General features: G+C 44.3%; 1 protein-coding gene across 2 annotated transcripts in view; it reads left to right on the top strand.

Annotated features, from left to right (window-relative positions):
* LOC137285339 (carboxypeptidase E-like) overlaps nt 1-11,738 on the top strand; it is a 45,652-nt gene extending 33,914 nt beyond the window's left edge. The window contains exons 6-10 of one of the 2 annotated variants that reach the window (XM_067817706.1): nt 6,428-6,567; nt 7,090-7,207; nt 7,649-7,881; nt 9,590-9,699; nt 9,900-11,738. In XM_067817706.1, coding sequence (XP_067673807.1) covers nt 6,428-6,567; nt 7,090-7,207; nt 7,649-7,881; nt 9,590-9,691 — 593 coding nt within the window. In that variant the 3' untranslated portion in view covers nt 9,692-9,699; nt 9,900-11,738. Of the gene's footprint in view, nt 1-6,427; nt 6,568-7,089; nt 7,208-7,648; nt 7,882-9,589 lie in introns of both variants that reach the window. The other variant, XM_067817704.1, reaches the window with a different exon arrangement.
* Nucleotides 11,739-12,007: the final 269 nt, after the last annotated feature.

Genomic DNA, 12,007 nt, shown 5'->3' with positions numbered 1-12,007 from the left:
GCCTGTGTATTTCCACTATCTAGAGGTACAAAGGACTACAACTGCCTGTGTGTGTCCACTATGTAGGTACACAGGACTACAACTACCTGTGTATGTCCACTATGTAGGTACAAAGGACTACAACTGCCTGTGTGTGTCCACTATCTAGGTACACAGGACTACAACTACTTGTGTATGTCCAATATGTAGGTACACAGGACTACAACTACCAGTGTGTGTCCACTATGTAGGTACACAGGACTGCAACTACCAGTGTGTGTCCACTATGTAGGTACACAGGACTAGAACTACCTGTGTATGTCCACTATGTAGGTACAAAGGACTACAACTGCCTGTGTGTGTCCACTATCTAGGTACACAGGACCACAACTACCAGTGTGTGTCCACTATGTAGGTACACAGGACTGCAACTACCAGTGTGTGTCCACTATGTAGGTACACAGGACTAGAACTACCTGTGTGTGTCCACTATGTAGGTACACAGGACTACAACTACCTGTGTGTGTCCACTATGTAGGTACACAGGACTAGAACTACCTGTGTGTGTCCACTATCTAGGTACACAGGACTACAACTACCTGTGTGTGTCCACTATGTAGGTACACAGGACTAGAACTACCTGTGTGTGTCCACTATGTAGGTACACAGGACTACAACTGCCTGTGTGTGTCCACTATGTAGGTACACAGGACTACAACTGCCTGTGTGTGTCCACTATGTAGGTACACAGGACTACAACTGCCTGTGTGTGTCCACTATGTAGGTACACAGGACTACAACTACCTGTGTGTGTCCACTATGTAGGTACACAGGACTAGAACTACCTGTGTATGTCCACTATGTAGGTACAAAGGACTACAACTGCCTGTGTGTGTCCACTATCTAGGTACACAGGACCACAACTACCAGTGTGTGTCCACTATGTAGGTACACAGGACTGCAACTACCAGTGTGTGTCCACTATGTAGGTACACAGGACTACAACTGCCTGTGTGTGTCCACTATGTAGGTACACAGGACTACAACTGCCTGTGTGTGTCCACTATGTAGGTACACAGGACTACAACCACCTGTGTATGTCCACTATGTAGGTACACAGGACTACAACTGCTAGTGTGTGTCCACTATGTAGGTACACAGGACTACAACTACCAGTGTGTGTCCACTATCTAGGTACACAGGACTACAAGTACCAGTGTGTGTCCACTATGTAGGTACACAGGACTACAACTTCCTGTGTGTGTCCACTATGTAGGTACAAAGGACTACAACTACCTGTGTATGTCCACTATGTAGGTACAAAGGACTACAACTGCCTGTGTGTGTCTACTATGTAGGTACACAGGACTACAACTACCAGTGTGTGTCCACTCTGTAGGTACACAGGACTACAACTACCTGTGCGTGTCCACTATCTAGGTACACAGGACTAGAACTACTTGTGTATGTCCACTGTGTAGGTACACAGGACTAGAACTACCTGTGTATGTCCACTATGTAGGTACACAGGACTACAACTACCTGTGTGTGTCCACTATGTAGGTACACAGGACTACAACTACCTGTGTGTGTCCACTATGTAGGTACACAGGACTACAACTACCTGTGTATGTCCACTATGTAGGCACACAGGACTACAACTACCAGTGTGTGTCCACTATCTAGGTACACAGGACTACAACTACCAGTGTGTGTCCACTATGTAGGTACACAGGACTACAACTGCCTGTGTGTGTCCATTATGTAGGTACACAGGACTACAACTGCCTGTGTATTTCCACTATCTAGAGGTACAAAGGACTACAACTGCCTGTGTGTGTCCACTATGTAGGTACACAGGACTACAACTACCTGTGTATGTCCACTATGTAGGTACAAAGGACTACAACTGCCTGTGTGTGTCCACTATCTAGGTACACAGGACTACAACTACTTGTGTATGTCCAATATGTAGGTACACAGTACTACAACTACCAGTGTGTGTCCACTATGTAGGTACACAGGACTGCAACTACCAGTGTGTGTCCACTATGTAGGTACACAGGACTAGAACTACCTGTGTATGTCCACTATGTAGGTACAAAGGACTACAACTGCCTGTGTGTGTCCACTATCTAGGTACACAGGACCACAACTACCAGTGTGTGTCCACTATGTAGGTACACAGGACTGCAACTACCAGTGTGTGTCCACTATGTAGGTACACAGGACTAGAACTACCTGTGTGTGTCCACTATGTAGGTACACAGGACTACAACTACCTGTGTGTGTCCACTATGTAGGTACACAGGACTAGAACTACCTGTGTGTGTCCACTATCTAGGTACACAGGACTACAACTACCTGTGTGTGTCCACTATGTAGGTACACAGGACTAGAACTACCTGTGTGTGTCCACTATGTAGGTACACAGGACTACAACTGCCTGTGTGTGTCCACTATGTAGGTACACAGGACTACAACTGCCTGTGTGTGTCCACTATGTAGGTACACAGGACTACAACTGCCTGTGTGTGTCCACTATGTAGGTACACAGGACTACAACTACCTGTGTGTGTCCACTATGTAGGTACACAGGACTAGAACTACCTGTGTATGTCCACTATGTAGGTACAAAGGACTACAACTGCCTGTGTGTGTCCACTATCTAGGTACACAGGACCACAACTACCAGTGTGTGTCCACTATGTAGGTACACAGGACTGCAACTACCAGTGTGTGTCCACTATGTAGGTACACAGGACTACAACTGCCTGTGTGTGTCCACTATGTAGGTACACAGGACTACAACTGCCTGTGTGTGTCCACTATGTAGGTACACAGGACTACAACTACCTGTGTGTGTCCACTATGTAGGTACACAGGACTACAACTGCTAGTGTGTGTCCACTATGTAGGTACACAGGACTACAACTACCTGTGTGTGTCCACTATCTAGGTACACAGGACTACAACTACCAGTGTGTGTCCACTATGTAGGTACACAGGACTACAACTGCCTGTGTGTGTCCACTATGTAGGTACAAAGGACTACAACTACCTGTGTATGTCCACTATGTAGGTACAAAGGACTACAACTGCCTGTGTGTGTCTACTATGTAGGTACACAGGACTACAACTACCAGTGTGTGTCCACTCTGTAGGTACACAGGACTACAACTACCTGTGCGTGTCCACTATCTAGGTACAAAGGACTAGAACTACTTGTGTATGTCCACTATGTAGGTACACAGGACTAGAACTACCTGTGTATGTCCAATATGTAGGTACACAGGACTACAACTACCAGTGTGTGTCCACTATGTAGGTACACAGGACTGCAACTACCAGTGTGTGTCCACTATGTAGGTACACAGGACTAGAACTACCTGTGTATGTCCACTATGTAGGTACACAGGACTACAACTACCTGTGTATGTCCCTTATGTAGGCACACAGGACTACAACTACCAGTGTGTGTCCACTATCTAGGTACACAGGACTACAACTACCAGTGTGTGTCCACTATGTAGGTACACAGGACTACAACTGCCTGTGTGTGTCCATTATGTAGGTACACAGGACTACAACTGCCTGTGTATTTCCACTATCTAGAGGTACAAAGGACTACAACTGCCTGTGTGTGTCCACTATGTAGGTACACAGGACTACAACTACCTGTGTATGTCCCCTATGTAGGTACAAAGGACTACAACTGCCTGTGTGTGTCCACTATCTAGGTACACAGGACTACAACTACTTGTGTATGTCCAATATGTAGGTACACAGGACTACAACTACCAGTGTGTGTCCACTATGTAGGTACACAGGACTGCAACTACCAGTGTGTGTCCACTATGTAGGTACACAGGACTAGAACTACCTGTGTATGTCCACTATGTAGGTACAAAGGACTACAACTGCCTGTGTGTGTCCACTATCTAGGTACACAGGACCACAACTACCAGTGTGTGTCCACTATGTAGGTACACAGGACTGCAACTACCAGTGTGTGTCCACTATGTAGGTACACAGGACTAGAACTACCTGTGTGTGTCCACTATGTAGGTACACAGGACTACAACTACCTGTGTGTGTCCACTATGTAGGTACACAGGACTAGAACTACCTGTGTGTGTCCACTATCTAGGTACACAGGACTACAACTACCTGTGTGTGTCCACTATGTAGGTACACAGGACTAGAACTACCTGTGTGTGTCCACTATGTAGGTACACAGGACTACAACTGCCTGTGTGTGTCCACTATGTAGGTACACAGGACTACAACTGCCTGTGTGTGTCCACTATGTAGGTACACAGGACTACAACTGCCTGTGTGTGTCCACTATGTAGGTACACAGGACTACAACTACCTGTGTGTGTCCACTATGTAGGTACACAGGACTAGAACTACCTGTGTATGTCCACTATGTAGGTACAAAGGACTACAACTGCCTGTGTGTGTCCACTATCTAGGTACACAGGACCACAACTACCAGTGTGTGTCCACTATGTAGGTACACAGGACTGCAACTACCAGTGTGTGTCCACTATGTAGGTACACAGGACTAGAACTACCTGTGTGTGTCCACTATGTAGGTACACAGGACTACAACTACCTGTGTGTGTCCACTATGTAGGTACACAGGACTAGAACTACCTGTGTGTGTCCACTATCTAGGTACACAGGACTACAACTACCTGTGTGTGTCCACTATGTAGGTACACAGGACTAGAACTACCTGTGTATGTCCACTATGTAGGTACAAAGGACTACAACTGCCTGTGTGTGTCCACTATCTAGGTACACAGGACCACAACTACCAGTGTGTGTCCACTATGTAGGTACACAGGACTGCAACTACCAGTGTGTGTCCACTATGTAGGTACACAGGACTAGAACTACCTGTGTGTGTCCACTATGTAGGTACACAGGACTACAACTACCTGTGTGTGTCCACTATGTAGGTACACAGGACTAGAACTACCTGTGTGTGTCCACTATCTAGGTACACAGGACTACAACTACCTGTGTGTGTCCACTATGTAGGTACACAGGACTAGAACTACCTGTGTGTGTCCACTATGTAGGTACACAGGACTACAACTGCCTGTGTGTGTCCACTATGTAGGTACACAGGACTACAACTGCCTGTGTGTGTCCACTATGTAGGTACACAGGACTACAACTACCTGTGTGTGTCCACTATGTAGGTACACAGGACTACAACTGCTAGTGTGTGTCCACTATGTAGGTACACAGGACTACAACTACCTGTGTGTGTCCACTATCTAGGTACACAGGACTACAACTACCAGTGTGTGTCCACTATGTAGGTACACAGGACTACAACTGCCTGTGTGTGTCCACTATGTAGGTACAAAGGACTACAACTACCTGTGTATGTCCACTATGTAGGTACAAAGGACTACAACTGCCTGTGTGTGTCTACTATGTAGGTACACAGGACTACAACTACCAGTGTGTGTCCACTCTGTAGGTACACAGGACTACAACTACCTGTGCGTGTCCACTATCTAGGTACAAAGGACTAGAACTACTTGTGTATGTCCACTATGTAGGTACACAGGACTAGAACTACCTGTGTATGTCCACTATGTAGGTACACAGGACTACAACTACCTGTGTGTGTCCACTATGTAGGTACACAGGACTACAACTACCTGTGTGTGTCCACTATGTAGGTACACAGGACTACAACTACCTGTGTATGTCCACTATGTAGGCACACAGGACTACAACTACCAGTGTGTGTCCACTATCTAGGTACACAGGACTACAACTACCAGTGTGTGTCCACTATGTAGGTACACAGGACTACAACTGCCTGTGTGTGTCCATTATGTAGGTACACAGGACTACAACTGCCTGTGTATTTCCACTATCTGGAGGTACAAAGGACTACAACTGCCTGTGTGTGTCCACTATGTAGGTACACAGGACTACAACTACCTGTGTATGTCCACTATGTAGGTACACAGGACTACAACTACCAGTGTGTATCCACTATGTAGGTACACAGGACTGCAACTACCAGTGTGTGTCCACTATCTAGGTACACAGGACTAGAACTACCTGTGTATGTCCACTATGTAGGTACAAAGGACTACAACTGCCTGTGTGTGTCCACTATCTAGGTACACAGGACTACAACTACCAGTGTGTGTCCACTATCTAGGTACACAGGACTCCAACTACCAGTGTGTGTCCACTATGTAGGTACACAGGACTAGAACTACCTGTGTATGTCCACTATGTAGGTACACAGGACTACAACTACCAGTGTGTGTCCACTATGTAGGTACAAAGGACTACAACTACCCGTGTATGTCCACTATGTAGGTACACAGGACTACAACTGCCTGTGTGTGTCCACTATCTAGGTACACAGGACTACAACTGCCTTTATATATCCGCTGTGTAGGTATGCAGGACTACAACTACCTTGATACCAACTGTTTTGAGATCACCCTTGAGCTGGGCTGCATCAAGTTCCCCTGGGACTGGGATTTGGAAGACTACTGGCAGGAGAACCAAGATGCCCTCATCTTCTACATGCTGCAGGTAGAGGCTAGCTTAGTCCACTCATCACACCCCAGACAAGATTCAGTTGCCTCATACTCATAGCTTTTACAGGATAGTCAGTGGTAGTGGGTTTCCTTGGTAAGCAATGGTAGAAGGTCTCCTGGATAGTCAGTGGTAGTGGGTTTCCTGGGGTTTCCTGGATAGTCGGTGGTAGTAGGTTTCCTGGATGGTCAGTGGTAGGGGATTTCTTGGGTTTCCCTGGATAGTCAGTGGTAGTGGGTTTCCTGGATAGTCAGTGGTAGTGAGTTTCCTGGATAGTCAGTGGTAGTGGGTTTCCTGTGTAGTCAGATATGACTTTAATGAGTGGTCTGCAGTAGTCGATTTAATGATTGGTTTGTGGTAGTTGATTAATGATTGGTCTGTAGTAGTTGATTTAAAGATTAGTTTGTAGTAGTCAGTTTAATGGTCTTGGTTTAATTGTTCCCAATCAATGTTCTTGCATGTCACTCTTTGTGTCAAGATAAGTACATCCCTGCAGCCACATTATCTGATATGTTTCAGAGTCACATTGGAGTGAAGGGTCTTGTGACGACAACCGATGGCGTTCCTGTAAAGGATGCTGCCATCAAGACGACAAACTTGACATCCGGAGAGTATATTGCTCATGATATTCTCACAGGTTTGTACACAAAATATACACATGAAATATATATATTAGATCATCTCTTGTTTTCCCAGAATAACTGCATATGAGTTTTTGTATTGCAGGGACAGGTTTTACTTTCCACTGGAAAGATCTCTTCCCAGGTTTTAGTTTTCCTTAGTAAGACCTTTTCCCAGGTTTTTCTTTGTGCAATCATCTTTTCCCAACTCTATATGAACATCACCATTCAAATGATATAGGAGTGTTTGAAATCAGTTGAAAAATATGGATCAAGATTAAGCTCAAAGTGCATTATCCTAGATGTGAGATTGTCCTAGCAATATCATCAGTCCCGACATTACCCTAGCTTGTTGAATGAATACATTGAATGCATGTCTTTATACACCAGACCAATTCAGGCTTCTTGCTGTAACATCTATGGGATCAACTTTACAGCAAGGGTTGTTATCTTTACAGCTGCTGATGGGGATTACTATCGCCTGTTGATTGACGGATACTACGGTATCACAGTTGTTGCCCCTGGCTTCCACAATGCAACCCGCTGTGTCCATGTGAACAACACCATGGCAGTCCTGCATGGAGCTCAGAGAGTCGATTTTGAACTGGTTTCTAGTGACAAGCCAAAGCCTCCCCAGGAGGAATGTGATGAGCCCATGATAGAGCCACCTGAAGATGAGTATAAGGAGGAGGTGGGTGCTTTTATTGTCACAGAATGGCTACTGAGGTGGGACCTTTGGTTGGGATGAGGCTCCTGCAGGTGGTTGTTGCTTTGGTTGGGATGAGGCTCCTGCAGGTGGTTGTTGCTTTGGTTGGGATGGGGCTCCTGCATGTGGTTGGTGCTTTTGTTAGGATGGGGCTCCTGCATGTGGTTGGTGCTTTGGTTGGGATGGGGCTCCTGCATGTGGTTGGTGCTTTGGTTGGGATGGGGCTCCTGCATGTGGTTGGTGCTTTGGTTGGGATGGGGCTCCTGCATGTGGTTGGTGCTTTTGTTAGGATGGGGCTCCTGCATGTGGTTGGTGCTTTGGTTGGGATGGGGCTCCTGCAGGTGGTTGGTGCTTTGGTTAGGATGGGGCTCCTGCAGGTGGTTGTTGCTTTTGTTGGGATGGTGCTCCTGCATGTGGTTGGTGCTTTTGTTAGGATGGGGCTCCTGCATGTGGTTGGTGCTTTGGTTGGGATGGGGCTCCTGCAGGTGGTTGTTGCTTTTGTTGGGATGGGGCTCCTGCATGTGGTTGGTGCTTTTGTTAGGATGGGGCTCCTGCATGTGGTTGGTGCTTTGGTTGGGATGGGGCTCCTGCATGTGGTTGGTGCTTTTGTTAGGATGGGGCTCCTGCATGTGGTTGGTGCTTTGGTTGGGATGGGGCTCCTGTATGTGGTTGGTGCTTTGGTTGGGATGGGGCTCCTGCATGTGGTTGGTGCTTTGGTTGGGATGGGGCTCCTGCATGTGGTTGGTGCTTTGGTTGGGATGGGGCTCCTGCATGTGGTTGGTGCTTTGGTTGGGATGGGGCTCCTGCATGTGGTTGGTGCTTTGGTTGGGATGGGGCTCCTGCATGTGGTTGGTGCTTTTGTTAGGATGGGGCTCCTGCATGTGGTTGGTGCTTTGGTTAGGATGGGGCTCCTGCATGTGGTTGGTGCTTTTGTTAGGATGGGGCTCCTGCATGTGGTTGGTGCTTTGGTTAGGATGGGGCTCCTGCATGTGGTTGGTGCTTTGGTTGGGATGGGGCTCCTGCATGTGGTTGGTGCTTTTGTTAGGATGGGGCTCCTGCATGTGGTTGGTGCTTTGGTTGGGATGGTGCTCCTGCATGTGGAGTTCCAGCAGATGGAGACCACTGGGGTAAGACTACATCAGAATAACAAGAGGATGAAATCATTAAAGGTTTTTATAGTCTAAATATAAAATTGTTTCAAGGTCACATGCAATGTAAAACACAACTTTACAGATTCTGATACCTTTCAATATGCACTTACTGAAACAAATCATAAAAAATTCCAATTTAATATATGAAGTTGAGAAAAAACGCTATGAAAAAAGGCCTGTGAAATTGGAGTTCAAATGATTCACTAATTTTCCCCCACCGCTGGTCGGAAAAGTGGTTTCAACAGATATGTTGCGCTGAGCTCATGTTGCATGCACAGTGAATAGGTTCATGGAGCTTGAAACAGTATGCATTTTATGTATCATGAATAAGTCATGTGTCTTAATTATGTTTGATTTGGGGGTTGCATGTGACCTTTAACATATCATTGATATAGTATGGCACCTTAACAATGACTCTCAAAAGTAGAGGATAGGCTTTTCAAAAACATTATTTTTGGAAGTCGGATAGTTTTTGTTACAATGAAAGATGTAAAGGGACACAAGACATGATTGTGTAGTTCATCCTTTGTTTCATTTCACAGCTACGGGAACAGCTGTACCGACTGCAGCTGATCAGGAGACAACTGAGTGCAGAGGAATGGGACAGCCTTGTTCGTCGCATGATAGCTGACCTTCAGAAGTAGAGGTCAAGGTCACTTGTCCTTGTGACCCCCCTGTTGGTGTAGCTGATGTTACCTTAAGAAATGAAACAATTTGTAAAAATGATAACAGTGAATGGAAGAATATTTAACCAAAGAAATTTAGGTCACAAAACTTATCTTTAAACTTGAAAATTCAGTAATTTGAATATTTCATTATTCCAAATGTTTTTCTTTTCCTGTTTAAACTCAGTGGGAAACATCAGTGTGCAAGGACAAACAATACATAGAGCATGCTGATGACAGCAGCAGCTGCAGAGTAACTTGGGTAACTGTATCAGAGGCGTTTCACAGCGAAAACAGGGCTATTGCAGGGCTAATATAAGGAGATCATCAGACATTATTCTCCTTTGGAGAGTCAGTTGAAATGAAGGATTTGGATTGTACAACATGGAATCTGACCATGACAGTATCCTCTGACATATCCAAGCTAGTCTTCAGCCACATTATATGGACAAGTACACAAAAAGAGTTTATTTTTGTTCTCGTGTTGTGATATGTGTGATGTACTGTGCTGCATTTACCCTGCTCACCTGAATCCAGGGCCACCTCAGACTATTCCACACTGGGAACGATTCAGTGTCTCGATGAACATGTGTTACAATGGGTGGCTGTTTAAAATTCACTAATGAACGAAATTTAACTTGATACAAAAGTTCAGCGGTGAACAGAATAAATGTGATAGTTTGAGATGGTCCCCTTAGGAAAACTTGTGCAATACATATATATTAACCCTTTATCTTTGTTGTAATCTGATTAGCACATATTTTAACATAAACCTCCACACATTATTCATGCATTTGATCATGCTGGGAGGATCATGTTATAGCTCTACAACATTTTACAGTGTTTTACAATATTTTGTTGAAGATCAGGAAGTTCTCACATGGAGCTGAATGTGTGACAGTTGAGATGTCAAGTTTTTATTTCTCAGTAGAGAATGATGTGATATTGAAAAAAGTATATTGCTGACTACATAAGTGATGGTTTAGTAGTTCACTTACTTTCCAGTGATGTTAATTGTTTGTGTTATGTTTAGCTTGTATATTGGCTCTCTACAACTTGGCCAGATAGTTGAAGCTGTTGTTGACTCACAGTGTCCAGGTGGTACACTCGATTCTCTCTACACATGGCATTCCTGATTGCATCTATTACCTCATTGGTGGATCCTGACATTTTCATCTAGTGTGTTTTACAGTCTGACAATTAGTGTTGACTAATCATATGTTTGACTGGAATATTAACCTTTGTTTTCCTGATAAATAACAATGGGAATCTATTCACAAAGTTATATATAGTTATGTCATTGATATTCTGTTCAACACTGAGAATTCCATGCATGGTTTCAGTAAAGACAATCGAGACTTCTTTTTGCCCACTGCTGGCAAACTATATCACCTATGGTCAGCTTGACCAAGGGACATAATGAAGTCAGACTGTCAGATCATGTATTTATGGCACTATTCTCTCCAATACCTCTTCAGTCGACCTTGGATGCACCATGTATGAAGTACTTGATGATGTTGTGTGCTGTTTATGTATCAGCTGACACCACTTCTAAGCAAGCATCAGTTTTCGTATTTAAGCATTGACTACTAAATCACAGTTTTCTATGGTCACATTCCTGTTACATTAATGCATTGGAGCCTACAACTTATTCATCAAATCTGCAAGTGTGATATTGTCTCATGAATCAAAAAACATACATTACTTAAAATGCATTCCAGATGTGATCTTTTTCAGCACTTTTTTTCCAGTTAAGAGTGTTGGTTTAATTCTGGATGAACAGAAATACAATAAGCTTTACATCCAGTGAATCTGTTACATATGGTTTTGCTTATATATTTGCACAAAGAAAATGAAATATTTTTCTGCCACCAGTATTGATCTACTCAGTTACCTACGAACACAATTTCCAAACCCAGACCTTGTAGTATGATAATAATTTATGACATCAGGAAATCCAGTATTTTGACAACTGCACTTGGCACTTTAGAGAAGTATATTGTGGAATAAAGTCTTGCAAATTGTTTGTGCAAAGGAGTCTGTTGTTATTGCTTTCTGTGAACATATATTCCACATTCAACAGTCATTCAAGAGAATGCCTTCGAAACATTTCATGCTTTAGTTGTATGTTTGAAACATGAGATGTCTGCTTCCAGTAGGTAATGAGATAAACAAAGATTAGGGCCAAGGATTCCCAGGATCCTAGTATACCCAAGGGAGGCTACTCCACACAGCAACTTGCCACTCCACACATCTTGGTCACCTACTTTCCTAACTATAAGATAAAACAAACAG

Source organism: Haliotis asinina, chromosome 5 (assembly GCF_037392515.1).
Source record: "Haliotis asinina isolate JCU_RB_2024 chromosome 5, JCU_Hal_asi_v2, whole genome shotgun sequence".
NCBI classification, from domain to species: domain Eukaryota; kingdom Metazoa; phylum Mollusca; class Gastropoda; order Lepetellida; family Haliotidae; genus Haliotis; species Haliotis asinina.
This window is presented reverse-complemented; position numbering and strand designations above follow the sequence as displayed.